Source organism: Bactrocera latifrons, unplaced genomic scaffold (genome assembly GCF_001853355.1).
Source record: "Bactrocera latifrons isolate USDA-ARS-PBARC rearing strain unplaced genomic scaffold, ASM185335v1 scaffold_8, whole genome shotgun sequence".
NCBI classification, from domain to species: Eukaryota; Metazoa; Arthropoda; class Insecta; order Diptera; family Tephritidae; genus Bactrocera; species Bactrocera latifrons.
The window spans coordinates 996,113-1,017,006 of NW_017537489.1; the positions used below are offsets into that span (position 1 = coordinate 996,113).

The 20,894-nt window shown below is 34.3% G+C and overlaps 6 protein-coding genes across 14 annotated transcripts in view; 3 read left to right on the forward strand and 3 right to left on the reverse strand.

Annotated features, from left to right (window-relative positions):
* Positions 1-1,942: 1,942 nt before the first annotated feature.
* On the reverse strand, positions 1,943-7,438 carry LOC108976783 (cleavage and polyadenylation specificity factor subunit CG7185). Of its 6 annotated transcripts, XM_018946094.1 has the most exons (9): positions 6,947-7,438; positions 6,646-6,888; positions 5,977-6,447; positions 4,588-4,755; positions 3,644-4,170; positions 3,117-3,410; positions 2,975-3,040; positions 2,618-2,877; positions 1,943-2,495 (listed from the first exon to the last, which is right to left on the reverse strand). In XM_018946094.1, exons 1-8 carry the CDS (start codon positions 7,013-7,015, stop codon positions 2,664-2,666), a joined length of 2,052 nt encoding a protein of 683 aa, XP_018801639.1. In that variant the 5' UTR covers positions 7,016-7,438; the 3' UTR covers positions 1,943-2,495; positions 2,618-2,663. The 6 variants fall into 6 exon arrangements, with proteins under 6 accessions (XP_018801639.1, XP_018801642.1, XP_018801640.1 ...); XM_018946097.1 differs by having other exon boundaries at positions 1,943-2,874; positions 4,588-4,752; XM_018946095.1 differs by having other exon boundaries at positions 1,943-2,877; positions 4,588-4,752.
* A 381-nt stretch (positions 7,439-7,819) lies between these two features.
* Positions 7,820-10,048, forward strand: LOC108976697 (protein ST7 homolog). Of its 2 annotated transcripts, none has more exons than XM_018945950.1 (3): positions 7,820-8,228; positions 8,288-8,578; positions 8,638-10,048. In XM_018945950.1, exons 1-3 carry the CDS (start codon positions 8,090-8,092, stop codon positions 9,771-9,773), a joined length of 1,566 nt encoding a protein of 521 aa, XP_018801495.1. In that variant the 5' UTR covers positions 7,820-8,089; the 3' UTR covers positions 9,774-10,048. The 2 variants fall into 2 exon arrangements, with proteins under 2 accessions (XP_018801495.1, XP_018801496.1); XM_018945951.1 differs by having other exon boundaries at positions 8,641-10,048.
* An 860-nt stretch (positions 10,049-10,908) lies between these two features.
* LOC108976748 (U6 snRNA-associated Sm-like protein LSm8) lies at positions 10,909-11,369 on the forward strand. The gene has a single exon (XM_018946019.1). It carries the CDS (start codon positions 10,996-10,998, stop codon positions 11,284-11,286), a length of 291 nt encoding a protein of 96 aa, XP_018801564.1. The 5' UTR covers positions 10,909-10,995; the 3' UTR covers positions 11,287-11,369.
* LOC108976747 (DNA polymerase delta small subunit) lies at positions 11,348-12,766 on the reverse strand. The gene has a single exon (XM_018946018.1). The coding sequence runs from the start codon at positions 12,675-12,677 to the stop codon at positions 11,391-11,393; it is 1,287 nt and encodes a 428-aa protein (XP_018801563.1). The 5' UTR covers positions 12,678-12,766; the 3' UTR covers positions 11,348-11,390.
* An 82-nt stretch (positions 12,767-12,848) lies between these two features.
* On the forward strand, positions 12,849-13,795 carry LOC108976751 (39S ribosomal protein L46, mitochondrial). Its single transcript, XM_018946025.1, has one exon. The coding sequence runs from the start codon at positions 12,929-12,931 to the stop codon at positions 13,742-13,744; it is 816 nt and encodes a 271-aa protein (XP_018801570.1). The 5' UTR covers positions 12,849-12,928; the 3' UTR covers positions 13,745-13,795.
* A 214-nt stretch (positions 13,796-14,009) lies between these two features.
* LOC108976749 (spectrin alpha chain) overlaps positions 14,010-20,894 on the reverse strand; it is a 20,511-nt gene continuing 13,626 nt past the window's right edge. Inside the window, exons 4-9 of one of the 3 annotated variants that reach the window (XM_018946023.1) lie at positions 20,522-20,569; positions 17,153-19,076; positions 16,425-17,028; positions 16,250-16,279; positions 14,918-15,518; positions 14,010-14,836 (exon numbers count right to left, since the gene is read on the reverse strand). In XM_018946023.1, coding sequence (XP_018801568.1) covers positions 14,708-14,836; positions 14,918-15,518; positions 16,250-16,279; positions 16,425-17,028; positions 17,153-19,076; positions 20,522-20,569 — 3,336 coding nt within the window. In that variant the 3' untranslated portion in view covers positions 14,010-14,707. The remainder of the gene's footprint in view (positions 14,837-14,917; positions 15,519-16,249; positions 16,280-16,424; positions 17,029-17,152; positions 19,077-20,521; positions 20,570-20,894) is intronic. The other 2 variants (XM_018946020.1, XM_018946022.1) reach the window with 2 other exon arrangements.

Genomic DNA, 20,894 nt, shown 5'->3' on the forward strand with positions numbered 1-20,894 from the left:
CTTTAAATGTAAAATAGCAATGCAAAAATTTTTAACAGTTCAATTTGGATTAAAGTACATTGATACATTAATGTACTTGTAATTGAGTAAAATGGGAATAGAAAAAAGCATAACAATATAAATGCTTAAGTTATCGGATGATAACAAATATGCAGTTATCCACATAACTACTCACAATTGTTTGATTATTATTTTGATAACCGTTATAAAAATAAAATAGAGCTCAAACATCCGATAACTGCAGCCTTACATACACCACTTATTCAATATGAATATTTCGAGTAATTTTACCTGCTTTTGATTAATCATATTAATACTTTATAATTACAACAGTAATAATGCCATCATCACAGATGATGTACATTTTTACCGTATTATATCACAGATTATACTAGTATATACAATGCATTTTGAAAAACTTCAAATCACAAAAATAAATATTGGAAATAAATAGTTCTCATTAAAAATTACTGACTTTAGCTTTATGCAAGAAAGGTATCAATGCAATTAAAGCATATAATTATATGAAATAAAGATTATATAATAATATATTATATATATATATATATGCATAATGGATTCATTTTTAGCAAAACAAAAAAAAAATATAATAAATAATAATAAAAAAAAAATTAACATTACACTACCACTTGCAGTGTTATTCTTAATATTAGGAAATGAAGATAGATGGAATACTATTATGCTGAGCAAAATTCAGTGTTTGAATAATATATGTATGATTTACAATCATAAGTAAAATATACATACACATATGTATATATCTCAAAAATATATAGTCACCTAAAACGCAAAATAACGTAACAATATTATTATTGTTATAAAATGGAACTTGGGTTAAACAAAATTTAAATATTGGTAAAAATTGGGTTATATCTGATAGCAGAATCTTAAAATGCTGTAGATATGTACTTATATGTATGTAATTTGAAGTAGTGGGTCGTAATCAATGAAACTCTCAATTTCGAATTTTTTGATCATACGTTATTTTGCATTTTAAGTGACGATATGTAGCATTAATGAATACTGGATAACGTTTTAAGAACAATTTTTCCAAAAAAAAAAATATTCAATAACTTTTAAACTTATACATTTCAAATTAAATGCTATCATAGTTCCTTTTGTTGTATATTTTTTTTTTTTACAAATTTCTTAATAAGTATCTATCGTAAGGCGATGGACAGTTTGGAGAAATAAAGAGAAAAAATAAAATTTGTCAAATACATTACGCTAGCCACTTAATTTATAGTTTTGGCGTTAGTATATCTACACTTTGATCTATATTGAACATACTTAATAGGATCGAACCCGTAAAATTTTATTTACGATTATCACAATAAAAAATTTTAAATCACGTTTAATTTCGTCCATAATTATTATACAAAGATTAAACACATTTTTCTTCCATTCAAGTGTACTTAAGATGAAAATGTGATAAAGGAAAAAATTAAAACTCCTAACGTAAGTGGGCAACAATTTCGAAATTTACACAAGTGCTTGAAAAAAACTATATATTGAACAAAGTTTTCGTATTGTCTAAGTCTAATGGTGTTACAAAGGAGTAATAAGTATAAAAACCATATACCGAAAATGTTAAACTTATAATTCTAGGTACTTTGAGATTGTCGAATACTAAGTATACCGTTAGGAGTAGAATTTATGAAGGGTTTTCTGTGTTAGTAATGTGTGTGCAAACAGAAGTTGTTACTATGTTTTAAGTTAGTATATGGATATAATACATACAATTAAAAATAAACATTGGGAAACAATGTTGTAATAAGAAGAAAGTTAACAACAATAATAAATATAATAAAACAAAGAAAAAATAAATAACAATTGTTATAGCCACGCACAAAACAATAGTGCATATAAATATATGAATATTTATATAATTATAGGTATATCAGTATAAAAGACAATACAATAGTTTGCAATTTAACATTTTAAAATATTTTTTTTTATTAATAAATGGAAATATCAATATACAATCTTCTTCGGATGTGAACGCTCAGGATTAATGCCGCAAACACGCAAACCGGTTCTGCTGTCGCCGTTAGTAGTTACGATTTCACTTAATCAAACTTTAATTAGATGTCCTTCAAATAATTTATTCACTTCTCTTCATCTTTCCACACACACAGGCTCATTAGTACTGGTTAGTTCCATATTTCCTTTATTGAATACTTCATTTCGTGCTACAGCATAAATCTTGATTGAAGATGAGCATGTTGAATTTTAAAATTGATAATTTCCGACTTAAGAGTTTACATCTATGTATGTATGTATGTATAGTTCTTCATCAAGACGATTCCACTGAATTAGTTATGTTTTCCATCGAAGTCGTCTATAGTTAAACCGCATTTTGCGATTTCTTTAAAAATTATTTAATTTCAGCATGTTTAGATCATTTAAATCTATTTAATATAATGATAATCAATTGAAAGTGTTAATTTGCAAACGTACGTTTGCTATGGGGCCTGTCGTAAAAGTTGAATAATTGTTGATTATTTCTTTATGGTTTAAGCATTGCATACAATACAATCAATGTACCACTTTAAGTGTACCGTAGCATCTTTTCTTATTGTATAGATTTATTTACTTTGTTGCATGTGCTGGTTTAAATTTCTACGTGCTTCATTTTCCGCTTAGTGTCGCGAGCGATGTTCCTCACGTCGATCACGGTCCCTTTCCCGATCCCGGTCCCTGTCACGTTCTCGCTCGCGGTCCCTGTCACGATCACGATCCCGATCTGATGAACGATAACGCTCCTCATAATAGCTGCGTTTTGATGGTACATCGCTGACAACTTCCGCAATTGCTTCTGGAGATTTTCGTGGACGAGCAGAACGACTGGAGCTACTTTATTTTTGAACAAGTGATATAAGAATTATAATTTACTCATAAAATTTATAAAAATATGTTTTAAAATCAATTTAAAAAATAATTTTTAAGTTACCTATCATCGCGGTAGTGATCTGGCACGGGGCGTTCACGTTCTCTGCTTCTGGAGCGCTCTCTGTATCTGAAATATATTTTTGGGGTTTCAAATAGTCCAATACCTTTAGAAAATATTAGTTGTTTGTGTGTTAACTACTTACCCAGCCTCGCGATCACGATCGCGCTCACGTTCCCGTTCACGTGAACGTTCCCTATAACGTGAAGATGAACGCTCTCTGCGTTGTCTTGGTCGATGAGTGCGCTCACGAGATCGTGAACGTTCCCGCCTATTATAACTTTTCGTTTCAATACCATGCAAAGTATCTTGCAATGAACTGATTAAGATCTTACACCGCTCGTCATGAGCCACTTTCGACTGTTTTATGAGTGAAATAGCTGTGACTAATGTTTCAATCGCACTGGAATACTCCCCAGCTGCGGCATCTGAAACGGCTCTATAGAAAAAAAAATATATATAAAATATTTTTATAATTTTATCTTCGTGGCAATCTAGCAAAAACTTAACCTTTTACAGGTATAAAATGTTTTATGGCTTTGAAAAAATATTATATGCTTTAATTTTCCTTATTAACAATCGAATCTATGTATGTATATATACATATAAACATAGTTATTAAGATTTAACGCGAACTTTTTCTGTTTCATAATAAATTTACTGTTTTCTCACCTGGCTATAGCTGAACTGCTCACAGTACGGTTTCTGCTCATTATTTCCTCGAATTCCACTTCAGATAATTGGGTTCCGATTGCTTGGTCAGGGAATTGGCCTTGTGGTTTCGCCGGAGCTGGGCCTGGCCACGGTCCTCGTGGTGCAGCTTGTTGGGCAAAATGTGGTGGAGGGCCATGTTGAGGTGGCATGCCCATTCCTTGTTGTGGTGGTCCTGGTGGGCCATGTGGTGGACCACTCATGGGCGGGCCTCCTGGATGCTGAGGAGGACCACCTGGCTGAGCAAAGAATGCCGGATTTACGTGCGGCGCTGGCCCACCAGGACCTCCATGGGGCCCTCCTGGCGGGCCGCCAGGGCCCATTTGAGGTGGCCCACCTGGTGGGCCACGTGGTGGACCTTGCATATGTGGTGGTCCCTGTGGAGGCCCCCCAGGTGGACCTTGCGGCGGAAAACCGCCATGCATTGGAGGCCTATTCCAATCTGGACGTAGGCCACGGATGGGCATTGCCCCTGGTGGTCCCTGGAACTGTAATACAAATAAAATTTCAATATAACATTCATATATGCACGTATATAAAAATAATTAAAATAAAAGGTTTACTAGACTAGATATTAGATGTTTTTTATTTAATATAAAATGCTTTAGTAGTGTTAAGGTAAGCGCACATACATAGGTCAGCATTGTTGAAGGCTGTTAGAACTTTATAAATGAATTTATCTGAATAATCTGAATGCTCTTCTAATGAGTGTTTTTTTGCTTTAGTTACAAATGTTACTAAATACTATTAAACTATTTGGATAAAAAAATGTACCTATAAATAAACATGTAAAAACAAAAATAAATTTAACTTATGTGTATTGATAATTTCGAAATGGTGTGTTTCTACCCTATAATAAAATCGTTATTGTTATACAGCAATGTTACAAAGTTTATTTTCTTTACCATTTGTGGTCGCTGTGGTGGTCCATTTGGCGGTCCCGCTCTTGGTCCATTTGGACGAGGCTGTCCTGTAGCTGCCCACTGACCTTGATTTGGTGGATAGCGTGGCGGAGGACCGGGCAATGGCTGTTGTGGTCCCATGTGTCCAGCTCCCTGATGCATTGGCGCCTGCTTGTATTGTAGTACAAATACGTTTATGTGCATGACAGTTGAGTTGTTGTAAATGTTTTGCCATAAGCGCAATTTCATTGTTTAAAAATGAGTGAAAGAAGACGAATTATCACATCGAAAAGGTCCAATAAAAACATGGAATAAAACAATAATAGTAGCAATAATAACAAATGTAGTTATCTTTATAGGACTTTTACAGACGTAGTTCTTTTGCAGCAATATTATATCGGATTTTAATCGCTTAAATCCAAGAGATTAAGTTTAAGAGAAGTTAATTGAAAATAACAATTGAGAGTTAACAGAAGTGCTAAACCCTTTAAATATTTTCAGTATTTCTCTTTTTCATAAAGAAATCCATTATTTTACCAGAAAACATGCATTTGTATTTAAAAGAATATATATATAAACAATATTTATGTACAGATCTATGGATAATTGACATATAATTGAAAAATATAATTATAACAGTATTTAATATTATTTGGAGGCATTTAATACTGGTTTAATATTTTACTAATAACAAATCTTACAATGTACATAGGCTAATATAAAAAGTATTTACAGTATAGGGAAATTATATATTTTCTTTTATCTACCAAAGTCTAATGAATACACATAGTTGATAAAATCAATATTTTTACTACCAAAGCCATATGCTTAAAATATGATACATTAGTTGGATAAATTAATTTTTTAATGTATAAAATTCCAACCTTTAAAATATGAAGTTTTAAAAATTATACAAATATTCAACTACGTTTTTGCTATAATGGGTTAACATAAAATAAAATTTGTATTCTGAATAGTTCAATTCATTTTGGATAAATGATGTACTATATACTTTGGAAATCAGAAAAGCCACGTCATGAACTTTTAAAACAGTAATACAAAAAGTAACAAATTTATTTAGTTTTTAAATAATTTCTTAAGGCTGTACATATTTTCTCAGCCAAGGTATCATAAAGAGATATAAGAACTACACTTGATGTGATTTCTTAAATGATTAAAATCGATTAAATCAAGGACACAGTATACTTAAAAAACTATTTTTGAATTGGCATTCAGAACTACTCAGATAAACATGCCTAAATTAAATGGTTACATGCAAATACCTCACATAATGAACAATATATGCAACCAAGAAAAAATAAAAAAACATGAAATGGGGTATAAACTGTTTAATTTCTTAATAACAAATAGTTAAAAATAATAAGCACATACCTGCATGCGTGGAGGACCAGTATTTGGACCGACGGGTGGACCCTGTTGCATATGTTGTGGTCTATATTGACCTGGTGCCATATTGGGATTAATCATACGTGGAGGATGACCAGGAGGCACACCTTGTCCACCAGGATGTGGAGGCATTGGCCCACCCACTCCCATATTTGGTGGCGCCGGACCACGTGGAGGACCATTTTGCTGTGAGGGTGGCACCGGCCGTGTTTTCTGCAAACTCTCGAACTGGTTTAGTGCCTGCTTCGTTGGATAGGTTACAACAGGTGCCTGGCCATGCAACTCCTTTTTAGGTAGACGTTCCAAAACTAGTCGCAAGCTGGCTTCAGATCCTAGCGATATAACACTAAATCCTTTCGATTGACCGTTAGCTCTGTTTTCAAAAAATTTAACCTCTTGAAAATCTGTTACTCCAATTTCTCGCATAACATTAGCAATATCTTGGTCGGTTGTCCACTGTAAGAACAAGAAAGAATATACACCAAAAATTAAATTTTTTTTTTACCACCTTTGCCTTTAATTTTTATTATATATTTTTAATAGAATTGATATAATAACGAAGGTAATGGCAATTATAAATATAAGCAATTATATACATCATTTCAATTTATATAAATCAATCCTTTTAGTATATGCAAGAATGATCAAACATACCCATGTTAAATTGCCTACGTACAGCTGGTAACGGCGACCCATATGATTAGGAGTTAAACTACCACCTCCTTGATGGTAAAGACCATTTGAACCACTACCGTTAGCGGCTGAATCGCCTCCAACTACTGGTGCAGCATTTTCAACGGGATTTACAGATACTGTCACTCCGGCAGGGACAGATGATGGTTCTGTGGGACCACCTATATCATCATACAGATCTACACCTTCTGCTGCGAATTCCTCCTGAAACAAATAAAAATTAAACCCCGAACGTAATGTGTAAATAATTTATTTTTCTCACCTGGTTCTGCGCGGCAAAATCTTTATCCAAATCTTCAGCATAAAGATCCAGCACAGCACCGTCAGCCATGACCGATATTAACTAATTTAAATTTTTCTTAACAATTTAAACTGGCCTTATACCTAAAACCTCAAGGAAATTTATATTTCAATTTCGTTAACTTTTGTTAACAAATTTTCACCCTCCGTTATAAGCAGCATTCAATTAAATATTATGTATGTATATTAGAAACGGTACGCTCTTTTTATACCAACCACACCGGCGAAAACGTGAATTTTATCCACAAAATCTTACGCTTCTTTCTCACTTTTTAGCAACATTTTTCTACACATGATAATTTGATAACTGTAACTATATACTTTCAACGCGAACTGATGATATAATTCACAACTTATACCTCTAAGAATTAAAATATTATGACTTCTCTGAATAACCCGCAGAAAAATATTTTTTCTCAATTCATACCGCAATCGAATAGAAAATGGTGCACGAAAGCTGTGAAAAAAAAGAAGCGTAAGAAACAATTGCGACACCTGAAGGCAATTCGTGCAGATTTGCATTTTAGTAGAATTGCCACATTATATTTTTATTGTGTTGAACAAATTAAGAAAATTGTTTAAATAAACTGAATGTTTGAAAAAATTAACAAATAATAATATATTTACCGATTCTGTGAAGTTAGTAAATAACTTTTGTTTATCGTTTCCCAACGTTTAATTATTAAACTTTCAGTTAAAACATTTCTAAAACTAAATCCTTCGAAATATCACGAAACCCTCAATAAAAAAATAAAATTGGGCATTTTCTGGCAGCAGATCTGAAACAACTCATAGAATCCTCTCTATAATTGTAATAAATTTGCATTTGCAAACATCACATACAAAACATATTTACATATTTCCAAAATTTTTGGTTTAGCTTATTGGCCAAAGTGGAAAAAGAAACCCTAACATAAAAATAAAACAATCAGGATTTATAATTAAATTTTGAATAAAATTGTAAAGTTTTATTAACAAAATAATTATCAAAAGCTTCGTATTTGTTATTAAATATTACTGTTGTCATTGCGTCCCAAAGCAGAAAGTGTACATTTGTCGAATAGTTTATAACGGTGGGAGAAGGAAAAACGATCATACAAGAAGAATGTGGGACTCCTCGGTGTTCCTAAGCACACTAACACCGAAGTTTTATGTGGCTCTGACCGGAACATCGAGTCTTATTTCCGGATTAATTTTAATTTTCGAATGGTGGTATTTTCGTAAATATGGTACATCTTTCATAGGTAAAACAGCAATTTTTATTCATCTTCAATTTAATAATATTTAAAATTATTATGTAAAGAGCAAGTCTCTATAAACCACATTAGTCCATGGATAAATGGTAGCGATGCACAGGCTGAAGCTAATGGGAATGGAAATAATGGTAGTGCAAATGGAACACCAGGAAGTTCTAATAATCAGACAGCTGGTTCAAGCCAGCAAATGCCAGAGTGTAAAGTCTGGCGCAATCCTTTGAACTTGTATCGAGGAGCAGAATACCAACGCTTTTTTTGGGCAACTAACAAAGAGCCTCTAACTTATTATGACATGAATCTGAGCGCCCAAGACCATCAAACATTCTTTACATGCGAAGGTAATTACATGTAAATATATAATACTAATGTACACTAATTTTAAAAATATTCCTTAAAGTAGGAGATGCGAGAAAAGAAGAATATGAAATAATGCAAACAGCTTGGCGAGAACGTAATCCAGTTCAAAGAATAAAAGCCGCACATAATGCACTTGAAATTAATCCAGAATGCGCGCCAGCATACATACTTTTAGCTGAAGAAGAAGCTACAACTATTTTGGAAGCTGAAAAAATATTAAAAACGGCACTTAAGGTTGCAGAAATAAATTATCGGAGATCACAGGCTACACAACATCAAGGTCCTATAGCCGAAGCTACACATCGCCGTGATACAAATGTACTAATCTATATTAAACGACGACTGGCGATGTGCGCACGGAAGCTGGGAAAATTAAAAGAGGCAGCCAAAATATTTCGTGATCTCAGCAAAGAAATTCCATCTATCATGAATGTACTAAACGTGCATGAAAATCTCATAGAGACGCTGCTTGAGATGCAAGCATATGCCGACTGTCAGGCAGTTTTGGCCAAATATGATGATATTTCTTTACCTAAATCGGCAACAATTTGTTATACAGCAGCGTTATTAAAAGCTCGTTCTGTGGCAGATAAATTCTCGCCCGATATAGCATCAAAGCGCGGTCTTAATACCATTGAAATGAGCGCCGTCGAAGCAATTCATCGAGCTGTTGAATTTAACCCGCATGTACCAAAATATTTATTGGAAACAAAGCCTCTTATATTGCCACCAGAACACATATTAAAACGTGGCGACTCAGAAGCGCTTGCTTATTCTTTTTTCCATTTAAAACATTGGAAAAATGTGGAAGGAGCAATAAATTTACTTCATTGCACATGGGAAGGTACATTTCGTATGTTGCCATATCCGTTAGAGAGGGGCCATTTATTCTATCCATATCCAACATGTACAGAATGTGCTGATCGCGAATTACTGCCCGCCTTTCACGAGGTGTCAGTTTATCCCAAAAAGGAATTGCCATTCTTTATTTTATTTACAGCAGGACTTTGCTCTTTCACAGCACTTTTAGCTTTGCTTACACATCAGTATCCTGAGCCGATGGGAGCGCTTGCACAAAATGTTCTTCTTTATATCTCCTATCCATTTCAAATATTAAAAGAGCGCGTTGAAGCATTATGGCCATGTAACTTTCTTCATCAGCTGACTCGAGTTTAAAATTTATGTTCATAAAATGGTAACGTAATTTAATAATTTAAGAAACATTAACAAGTTGGTGAATGCATCAAGATGTCGGACCCACACATAACTTGAGATTTTTTTTTAAATTGCACGATACTAATTTAAGTTGTTTTGTATGATTTGATTATATTTATTCAAATAATATTTACCAATTAGTTGCTTAAAGCAACTACTTACATATGGATATGAAAGTGTTAAATTCAGAGAATGAATTAGCAATCTCAAGTCAATATAAAGTTACTAAAAGCAAACTTACAGTGGATTTAATTTTGGCATATTTTGCTTCCTTTGTTGTGGAGGTACATTTTGAAGATTTTGCACGTGATAATTTTCAGTACTTTATACATATGTCATTAAGCACTTGTTTCGGTCTATTTTATATTGCTTGAAAGGAATAACATCAGCGACGTCTATCGGTTCCACGTTACCGGAATTGATCTGGATTTTATAGGACCTTAGGCTGTTTTTTCGGAGATCACCCCGTTTGAATCGGTAAGTTTCAGAGTAGGTTTTATAACACTGGAGTAACTTCTTGCATCAGCTTTGGTCCGTATACTCCTGAATGGTGCTAGCATTCACTCCAACTCGGGCAAGTACCTCATACGGCCCATAAGAGCTTAAACACACATCATGACTCCCATTCTGACAATAGTGTGCGTGTATTTATGAATGGATGTGTTTTTATCATATTTGTGTAAATACGCGTAAATAGGGGATCATTTAATAAACATATTGAACTGAATGAAGTGTTTTAATTGTATCAATTAATATAATATGCTCTTAAATTAATTAAATTTAAACTCCATGATTTGATTTAACTTTTGCCACTTCTCTATTCATATACATTATCTGGTCAGACTCTCCTTTTTCTATAAAAATAAATTGTTTGCTATTTGTTAAGAATAATCATCTAAATAAATAAATTTAAATAATTATAATGTATAAGATATTTGTAATATGTCAAATATGAGAAAATTTTAAAATGTATACAACTTTATACAATAAATATAAAATCGGGCTAAGTCCCGGTTAAGTAGACTTCGCTGTCATGGGAACAGAATTATATCAATGAAACCCTTTATTGTGACTTTTTCTAAAGAAAAAGATAAGAACAAGCAACAATACAAAAGCCAAATCTTGTTTATATTTTACTTTGCCGAAAGTGTTGACAATATTCGAGTGAAATAAACATCTTAAAATGGCATCAGGATTGGAGGCCTATATAAATCATACGGTATCTATAATTACCGCAGACGGACGAAACTTTATTGGCACACTAAAAGGGTTCGATCAAACTATAAATGTCATCCTCGACGAGTCGCATGAGCGAGTCTTCTCTACCACATCTGGCATCGAACAAATTGTTTTGGGACTCCATATTATTCGTGGTGATAACATAGCTGTAATTGGTCTTATAGATGACCAAATTGATTCGCGACTTGACTTGGGTAACATACGAGGGGAACCATTGGGTCCAGTAGTGCATTAAGGTTCCTTATCTATTACAACAATAAAACAACTAATCCCAATTAAACAATAAAATTTTTATTATTTTCGTATTTTGATAATAAATTACGTCGTTGATTTACTTTATTATTTATCTGTCTTAAATATTATTTCTTTACAATCCAGAGTATCCAAGTCGACAACAGCAATGCTTTGTGTTTTCGAAAAGTTGGGTACACATATTAATCTTGTAGTTTGTTTCTTTGAACCTTTATGTAAATCAGTTTCAAATACGTCACAATTTCCCGCGAAATACACGTGAGGACATTCTTGCAAAATAAGAGGATCTGTGTCAACATATGGGTAACACGCAAGGGTGTCCGGTGCTGTTGGTGCTAAATGTCCCCAAATCAAAGTACTTCGTAGCGCTTCTAAAGGCTTCTCGATCATTGTACATCTAAGTAAGTCATTTATATTCTGTCCAGAACAACCCACAAATTGATTATTATCTAATGAAAAAGCATACGGGTTAGGAACACTTCGGAAAGATGTACTCTTAGAAGCCTTGGGGAACATAAATTGATGAAACGGTTGTTGAGGAAGCATAAAGTTGGCTGGATCATGCGCTCCTGGCATTATGTCAATTGATACACTTTTCGACCAAGAAGCAAACCAACCGTCAATAGCACATATTGCTTCTACTGCTCCATTATTATCGTTGTTACGAGTTTGCAAAGATGCAGTTTGAGATTCTTCTGTTGTCTTTCCGACCGAATTTCCAGCCACAATTATGCGAACTATTTTTGAATTTTGTTTTCCAAACACGTTACCACATAACCAATGTTGAAATAAGTTAAGTTCGTCGATATAATCATCTGCCCCTGTACAATTAATACCGGATAATAGGACAAGTTTTCGATTATAACCTTTATTGGGCAAAGGCTTTTGAGGACCTGCTTCATAATATAGTATTTCTTCGACATCAAATCGGCCATCTTCCTCAATGCTTCCCAAAACAGCACAAACTACACCGGATGACATAAAACGACCGTCTACTTTACCATACAAACGCACTCGTTGAAGCTCATCTTCAAGAATTAACTTATCTTCAAGGTCTGCATAATGTTCACGAGGTGGTTGCGGAGCGAGTTGGTTCTCTTCAGAAATTTCACGCAATATACTTGGTTTATGAGCTTGATGTTTGTAAATTGTACCTATAATAATGCAAGTTTCTGTTTGCTCCTCACGCAAATCGCAAAGTTTCTTTACAGCGTATTTGTTGCTCCAATGTTCCTCCGCTAGTGGTGAAAGGAGCGATGTCATTTCCCTTAGTCGATGAGCATAAAAGTGTGAGTATTGTTTGTGGTAATCGAATGAGGTAAGCCGAAATTTGTTGGATAAGTCCTCATACTCAGATTTACTTCGAGATAGCATTGTTACGTTTTAAAAACTAATATATGGATATTTCTACAGCGAATATACAAAAAACACAATTCGTTGTTGTTTATAACAAATTGACCGGGAAATTGTATTCTTCTTCTTTTATTAAATCAACAATTCACAATTTTCTTACACAGCTGAAAACAGCTGCTCAGTAATCACATAAAAAGGTTAAGTATATGGATTGCGGCCTGATTGGGTTATGTCAGTTTCTATAATAAAGTAAATAGTTCAATTAAATAAAAATGTATCGAAGAATTGTTACGAATCTTGTGAAGCTTGTACCGAAAAGAAATCCGAACGCGATAATGCGACCAATGTCTGCAAAGTCGGTGGTATCTAAATCAATTGGAAACTGGGATTTGTATGCATCTGTCCTTGTGGAACGTCTGCCCATCGTATCAAAAAGTTTTAACGCCATTGAACGTGAATTCCAGGAGCAACTAAGGCGCGTAGAGTTCGAGAACAGTTTGCAGTCAGATCATGAACTTAAACATCAACGAGATTTAATACAAAGTGAATTAATCAAAAAAGGAAAAATGGAAGTGGACCTTGACGACAGCGCTTCCAAGCAGACAGCACAAGATTTAAAAGATGCCTACTCAGAGGAGTTGAAAAGTTTTCAATTTGCTTTACGGTCTACTGCGGACGATGCAACCAACAAAACAAATTCAACAAATAGATGTTTAGAAGATACTTTGTATCTGGTTGTCGAGGAATCATTAAGCAAACAAGCGGTGAAAATGTTACCACAAGGTCCACGATTTGATGGGGAGACCATGCGTCAGGCGGCAGAACGAGTGCTACGAGAGAAATGTGGTACTCAATTGGAGGTTACTTTCTATGGAAACGCACCATGCGGATTTTACAAATATAAATATCCGAAAGAAGTGCGTAAAAGTAGTATCGGAGCCAAAGTTTTCTTTTACCGAGCATCCCTGCATGGCGGTAATGTCGATACAGCTATTGCGAAAAATTTCGAATGGCTGACAAGGCCAGCATTAGAGGAACAACTTCAAAAATCTGAATATTCAGAAAGTATACAAAAATTTTTGTTATAGAATAAATGTACATCTACCCAAAACATGCAAATAAATCCTGGTTAAAATCAATTTAGTCGTTTTTTGATATATAATATATGTATATGTATTAAAATTATTGACTGCGACATATGTAATTGGAATCGCCAATGTCGATCTTAACCCAAACTTGAAACTCATACAAGAGAATTGTCAGTCCCTAGCGGTTCCCTCTTAACAAGTTATATTAAGGCTCAATAAAATTGTTTTCAAAAATTCCAAGTCACAAATTTATAAACTCTAGATATCAATTAATAAGTATACGATTATATTTATTAGACATGCAGTATATAGATATATAACTTTTTATTTAATAAAATATTTGCAAATTTATAAGTGCATCTGAATACTTTAAATCTGCGTCAAATAAATGCATTTGTATACAAAAGAAACGAAAATATAATTCTATGAATTATCGTCACTGAATTTTAGTCAATAGTATTTTAGATTTAATAGTTCTTTTTCTACTTTTAAGCCTCGTAGCAAATGCAGTCATAAAATCTATGAAAAACTATATTTTTGTTTTTGATTCGGTTATATTTAATCATTTTGGATTAATATTTGTAGCTACCCATATACCTACAGAGGTATGGAAGTTCAGGCTATCTTGCACTCTAGATAAATTTATAAGTTGCAGCAAGCTTTTTTTTCTGAAAATATGTATGCGTTTACGAATATTATAGTTTTCTTCATCATACAAGAATGCGCGTTGTGTAGGAGTGATTAATAAATATGCAAATATATTATTAATGTGGCGGCTTACATAGATAATTTTATGACTTGCAATTGATATTTTTTGCTGCCAAATACTTGTTTCTTAGTTGCAAGCGAAACTCAAGTAGACAATGAAATATAATACTTAACTCTAAACTACCCAAGTAATTGCAGGAAATATTTCACTTTGATATTAAGAACAGTATTTAAATGTTTAATATTATTTTTGATTTAATTTTGAAACAGTGTTCTTGTAAACTCGATATAATCGAGTGCATCCTTAATAGGTTGACCAGAGCGGGGTTCTGAATAAGGCTTCATACGCTGCACACAATAGTCTGCCATGTCCTTGGTTAGGTTCTAAAATAAATAAATTTACGTTAATTAAACATATACGCCTCTTACTAGCATTGATATTTATGCATTTAGAAGTACACTTACGCAGTAAAGTTCTTCCTTTGTTACGTAGGGGCGGTCGGAGGCAGTGATAGCGCGGAAAGCATTTTCAATTTCTTCGTAGGATTGGACATTCTCTGTTTCCTTTGAAATCATGAAAGCTATGTATTCTTGCAACGAAACATGTCCATCACGATTTGGATCTACAACATTAAGAATAGCTTCGAATTCTGGATCTGGTTGTCCTTCCTCAACCATGGGTAAATCATAGCCGAGAGCACGCAGACATGATTTGAATTCTTGGTGATTAAGTTTACCACTTTTGTCTTTGTCAAAGTGTTTGAACATCATTGAGAATTCTTTTAGTGAATCTTCGGATACTCCAGAATGATTGCGCGCTTGTATTTGTTGTTCTAAATTATGTTGCATGCGCATTGATAGTTGGTCTAGTTGATCCCATTGCTGTGCCAGGCCTACTGTTGAATGTTCTGTATAGCGATTGTCCAAGATCAAATGCTCTTCTAGTAACGCGCCCAATTCTTCGATTTTCTTCAAGTCAACACGACGGGCACGTACTTCGGTGGCCTTGATGCGAAGGGCTTCCAATTGCTGTTCCAACGAACCAGAGCCTTCCATCATACTAGTTCTAAATTAAAAGCATGTAAAAGTATGTTAATATAAAGAAATGGCAATCGACTACTTTTCTATCATTTTTTAATCAGCTTTTAGAAGTTTGTTATTATTTGTTAAATTTGCCTGCAACGCTATTCCAGATTAAAGGCTAGTTATTGAAAAAGCGCAGCTAACCAACAACTCGGTTGGTAAGTTATATTTTTCGCAATAAAAACTAAGTCTTTATTGTTTAACTAGCTTTTTAAGAAATTAAAAAGGGATTTTCTCAAATATGTATATATTATATTTCGGTAAGTATTATATGAATACTAATTAGAATATTATAAAAAAATAAAATAAGAAGTATCAAATATATATTTTATACTCTTCATTTAAACTACATATATTTTTCTATTACTCCATCAAGTGGTAAAGGTGGTCTTGAACAACCGGAGTAAAAGTTAATTAAAGAATAGGCGGCGATTAATGCAATTTAATGGTTCTCTAAAAAACCAAAGAAATTAAAAGTGTTGCGTTTGTAATAATGTATTTTCAAAAAATTGTAAAGTCGCATATGTGGAATAATTTAAGCAGACAGAAGCTATTTATGGTATTTGCTGTTAATCAAAAGTTATTCGCTAAGCACTTTTAACGCACACAGCTGCAATTGTTATTATATATCAGACATTAAATCATCAACGTTTTGCAATGTAACATTGGTTAGAAGAACGAACACTTGATCATAGTTAAGTAAAGAACTTTTACCCTTCTCTATTATAACCCAGCATATAATATCTAAAACAAAATATAAAAGAGTATAATTCGTCTCAGTAAGGTATGTGAAAAATATGATATTAAAAATAAATTTCATTGAGTCATAAATGATGTGAACCTTGTTTCCATATTTCCTTAGCAAGTAATACTTTCAAACGATACTTACCTCGTTTCGGTTAGCCACGTGTGGAATAGATTAGCGTGTTTGGCAAATTCCTTTCGCAGTTTATCGTTTTCCTCCTGACGCTTCGCCTCTTTAGCCAATTCGCCATCTCGCTCCTCTATGATCTTTTGCAAGTTGCGCCAGGTCTCTTCAAGAGCTTCCATGGTGAACCAAGTGTATGGGTTAGGCCCAACATTGAAGCTCTTGATCTTTTGATCAAGCGCTGCCAGAGCTTTAAAGTCGGCTTCGGCTGACGAAAGTGAAGCCTGGAATTGTGCGTGCGCATCGCGCAAAGCACGTATTTCTTCGATCGAATTGCAGCGAACAGGATCAGTAAGGTCCTCTTCGGCATTTTCGAACCAAGAATTGAAGGCCGAAGCTTTCTTCGCAAATGTCAAGTAGAGTTCCTCGATTTGGCGGAACTGATCTTGCATGGCCAACAAGCGTTGTTTACGTGTCTCCGAGGCTTCGCGAAGTTTATTCCAACGTGAAATGACATCTTCGTGACGTTTTAAAATAGCCGGTGATTGAGCGTGATTTGCGTTAATGAGTTGATCCTTCAGAGCGGTAATATTATGTATACCTTCTTGTTCGAATGCATTAAGACCTGCAATAAAAAAGCAAAGAAAAGTATAATTTTATAAAGAATATTCTAACCAGCATACACCGACAACTTTGTGGTATAATAAACAAAAAATATAAAAAAGGAGTTCTGGGTAATGCTTGCTTACCAGCATCAAATGTCTCTTGCTTAGTCAGTAATGTTTGAACTGTAGATAGATCACGCCCATATTCATCAGAGCGCACGTAATTCTCCTTATCGGCTATCCAGCTTTCAACAACATCAGCTTTCCACATGAATTGCAGATAAGCTGAATTGTCTAAGAGAGCGCCTTTGCGTCGAGCAGCCAAGGCATTTAAATTATCCAATTTATTTCGTAATTGTTGACAGCGTTGAGCGATTGAGTCACCATGGTGGTTTTTAGCTTCCACCAATTCACTTCCTTGATCGCAAATCAATGAGCAGCGATCTTTATGGGCTGCAAAATCAGTTTCAAATGCGTCGTGCTTCTTCAAAAGACCTTGGACAGCAGCCATCGAATCGCCGTAGTCGTCGACCGAGAGTAACTGTTGTTTTTCTGTTATCCAAGCCTCTTCTTCCTCGACTTGTGCCAAAAATTGTTGGTATATAAGGGATTCATCCAGTTTTTGTCCACGAGTAGCAGCCAAATTTTTAAGTTCAGCCCAAGCCTGATTTAAAGCCTTTAGACGTTGTTCAATTTCCGGTACACCCAAATTGGAGACATCCATTAATTTCTCACCCGCCTCTTGTACAGCCTGTATGGCTGGCTCGTGTGATGCCAATTCGGCTTCGAGACGTTTATGTTTCTTCTTTAGATTTTGTACACCCGTCAAATCGCGACCATAATCATCTGAACCAACCAATAATTTCTTTTCTTTGATCCAACTTTCTTCATCGGCAATGTCGCGGAAGAATTGATGTAAAGTAAGTGCCTCATTCAAACGTGCCTGACGATGTGCAGCCAAATTGCAGATGCGTTCATAACGTTCATTAATACTTTGGCGTTTCTCTTGAATACCAGCACTATCAAATTGTCCGCTGTCGACCAAGGAATCGGCCTGGTTGTTCATGTCCTTAATGCGGTCTTCGTGTGCCACGATATCCGCCTCTACCAACTGATGTTTCTTCATGAGGTTTTGGACTGATGCCAAATCCTTACCAGAATCCTCAGTGGTAAGCAAGCTTTCGACCTCGCCCAACCAGAAATCCAAATCCTTGACAGCAGCGATATACGTGCGCTGTTTATTAGCTTCTTTCAATTTCAACGATTTCTCCGTTGTCTTATGTGTAAGGTATTCCCATTGATCAGCAATTTGTGTCAAACGCTTTTGAACAGCATCTTCCGAACCGCTGCATTGTTTCTTGTCAATCAGGTTTTCACCCATAGCCAAAACACTTTGAATACGATCGGCATTTGCTGCCAATTCGGCTTCGAAAGCCTGATGTTTTTGGTGTTTCGATTGAATATTAGCTGGATCTTTGTAGCTCTCCTCGGTGGCAAGCTGCAATTTCTCAGCGATCCAATTTTCAATTTCATCAGCATCGCGAGAGAATTGTTGCAATGTCTGTTCATCGCCCAAACGTGAACGTTTCTCAATCAAACCTTCCTTAAGGTGTCGCCAACGCTCCAATACTTGCTTGCGCTTGTCATCAATCAGATTGGATGCATAGTGATTTTGATTAATTAATGTATCAGCTAATACTTGAAGAGCAGCTATCTTCTCTTCATGACCATTAATGGCCTTATCAAAATCTTCGTGTTTTTTAATTAAAGCCTCCACATTATCGCCCTTATTGTCAACATCATCTGCATTAAGGAAAGCTTCGCGTGCCGACATCCACGATTCCGCCAACTCACAATCACGCATATACAACTGCAAATCCAAGTTTTGCTCAAGTTGTAGGCGACGTGCCGTCCATGCTTTCTCCAATTCCTCACGAGTCTTGGCCAGATCTTCAATTTTTTCCTTGATTTCGGGTGAGGCAAAGTGATTCGATTGTAACAATTCACTACCAAACTGCTCGAAAGCGGCAAAAGTGCCGGCACGTGCATCGATTTCTGTGCGATGTTCCTAAGTTACAAGAAAAATTAATTCTGTTTTAAATTTATTGCATTAAAAATGTAAGCAAGTGAGCATAATGCACACGCAAGTATTTGAAAGGTTAAAAACAAGTTGCATAGTCACAAAACTCGGTTAAAACGAAAAAACTTAAAATCACACGAAACCTGGTTTTAGCCAAAAACAATAATGCGCTTGCGGCATAAAAATAATTTGAAGTCATTTAACAACTTTCAAACAAACAAAAATAACATTGAAGCTCATTGCGTTTAAGATCAATAATATGAAGAACGCTCAGATTAATACAACAAGAAACACATTCTAATTTAATATTAATATCGGATGTTAGTAGATATGATTGGAGAATATCGACTCTCCTAAAAAGTGGTCAATAGTACACATGCATAATTCTTTATAAATTATTATTAAAATCCAACTTTGTATTCAGTTTATGGGTCTTATGTTTGCTGTGCGGTGTAGTAGAAAATATTTTGTCAAATTTAATGAAAGTGAGTGATTTGGAACATAGAGTAAATACTCAACATTAATAATTAATTTTATAAAATTTAAGTTCAAAAAGCAAACTATATTTATTTTATAATTTTATAAAATGACTGGTTTCAAAATAGTAAACATGAGAACATATAGTATATAGACCTAACACGTCATCTTCACCCCAAAAAGCTACTCATTTGTCGGAACCGCCGATATCGGATCTTCACGAAATATGGCATGAATTATTACTAAGGCAGTAATAAAAGCACTATAGCAATTAGCTGTCATGCAAACTGAACGATGAAAATCAAGGTCTTTTTACAATTTGGCATATATTATTTTCTCTAGCAACGTTGCAATCTCCTTGCAATGATCCTTTGTATTATATAAGGGATTCGATGCGGTACAATCGCCGTTACCGTTTTTTCTTGTTGGGCAAATTTTTTACTTACTTTGAAGTAGGCTTATTTTGAACCAGACTTTTATATTTATTTCGGATTTAAATTACGCGTATTTACTAAGTAACTAGTATTTTAAATATTCGACAGTGCTACATCGAGATAACTTAGTTGACAGATGAGTTGTTATTTTGTTATATTAACATTCGAGAAGGTAGGTCATCTCTCAATGTGGAGGTAAAAATAAAATTTTAGTATGAAATTATTTAAATGTTAATTGTCTAATATGAGCAAGAAAAATTAAAAAGGAACACTATTGTAACAGTATAATACACAAATAATAAATGCTATACATCTAAATGAGTACGCATAAGCACACTACTTCTAAGCGGTGGAGGATTGTATTCATATGTAAAAACGCATATGCATATTGTTGTATGTACATGTGTATTATATAAGTAGTTACAATTAAAATTTGGAAAAAATGCATCTATGTATTATTTAACAAAATTGGCTGAAGCAGCAATTCAAAATTTAGTAGTTTGCAATGTAACGAACAACTACCTCAGCATTATTGTGTCCAACAATAGATTCGATTTCAGCGCGACGAGCCTAGGAATGCCGGTGTATGATTGGTATAGGGATGTTTTTTTTTTGACAATATATTCATGCCGATTTTATATTTAACCATCAATTGTGTTTTTGTTTATATGTATGTATATATGGCAGGGCAGGTGGTGGAGGTGGTAGAAGATCCAGTAAAATTTTTTTGTAAGTAGGCAATGGCGTAAATGATCAAACGAAGTGGATAACAATTCATACAAAAATCGACAGCAAAACAAAGAAAAACATGTGTTTAATTCAAATATAGATATGCATATAAGTGGGATTGTTCATAATCATAAACCAATGCGGATGTAACGAAAAAAAAAAATAT

Coding starts and splice junctions, on each gene's coding strand:
- LOC108976748 (XM_018946019.1), top strand. CDS start 10,996: ATGGCATCAGGATTGGAGGCCTATATAAATCATACGGTATCTATAATT.
- LOC108976697 (XM_018945950.1), top strand. CDS start 8,090: ATGTGGGACTCCTCGGTGTTCCTAAGCACACTAACACCGAAGTTTTAT. Junction 8,229..8,287: donor ATATGGTACATCTTTCATAG/GTAAAACAGCAA, acceptor TATTATGTAAAG/AGCAAGTCTCTATAAACCAC. Junction 8,579..8,637: donor AACATTCTTTACATGCGAAG/GTAATTACATGT, acceptor TATTCCTTAAAG/TAGGAGATGCGAGAAAAGAA.
- LOC108976747 (XM_018946018.1), bottom strand. CDS start 12,677: ATGCTATCTCGAAGTAAATCTGAGTATGAGGACTTATCCAACAAATTT.
- LOC108976783 (XM_018946094.1), bottom strand. CDS start 7,015: ATGGCTGACGGTGCTGTGCTGGATCTTTATGCTGAAGATTTGGATAAA. Junction 6,889..6,946: donor ATTTTGCCGCGCAGAACCAG/GTGAGAAAAATA, acceptor TATTTGTTTCAG/GAGGAATTCGCAGCAGAAGG. Junction 4,756..5,976: donor CTGGTCCTCCACGCATGCAG/GTATGTGCTTAT, acceptor CTACAATACAAG/CAGGCGCCAATGCATCAGGG.
- LOC108976751 (XM_018946025.1), top strand. CDS start 12,929: ATGTATCGAAGAATTGTTACGAATCTTGTGAAGCTTGTACCGAAAAGA.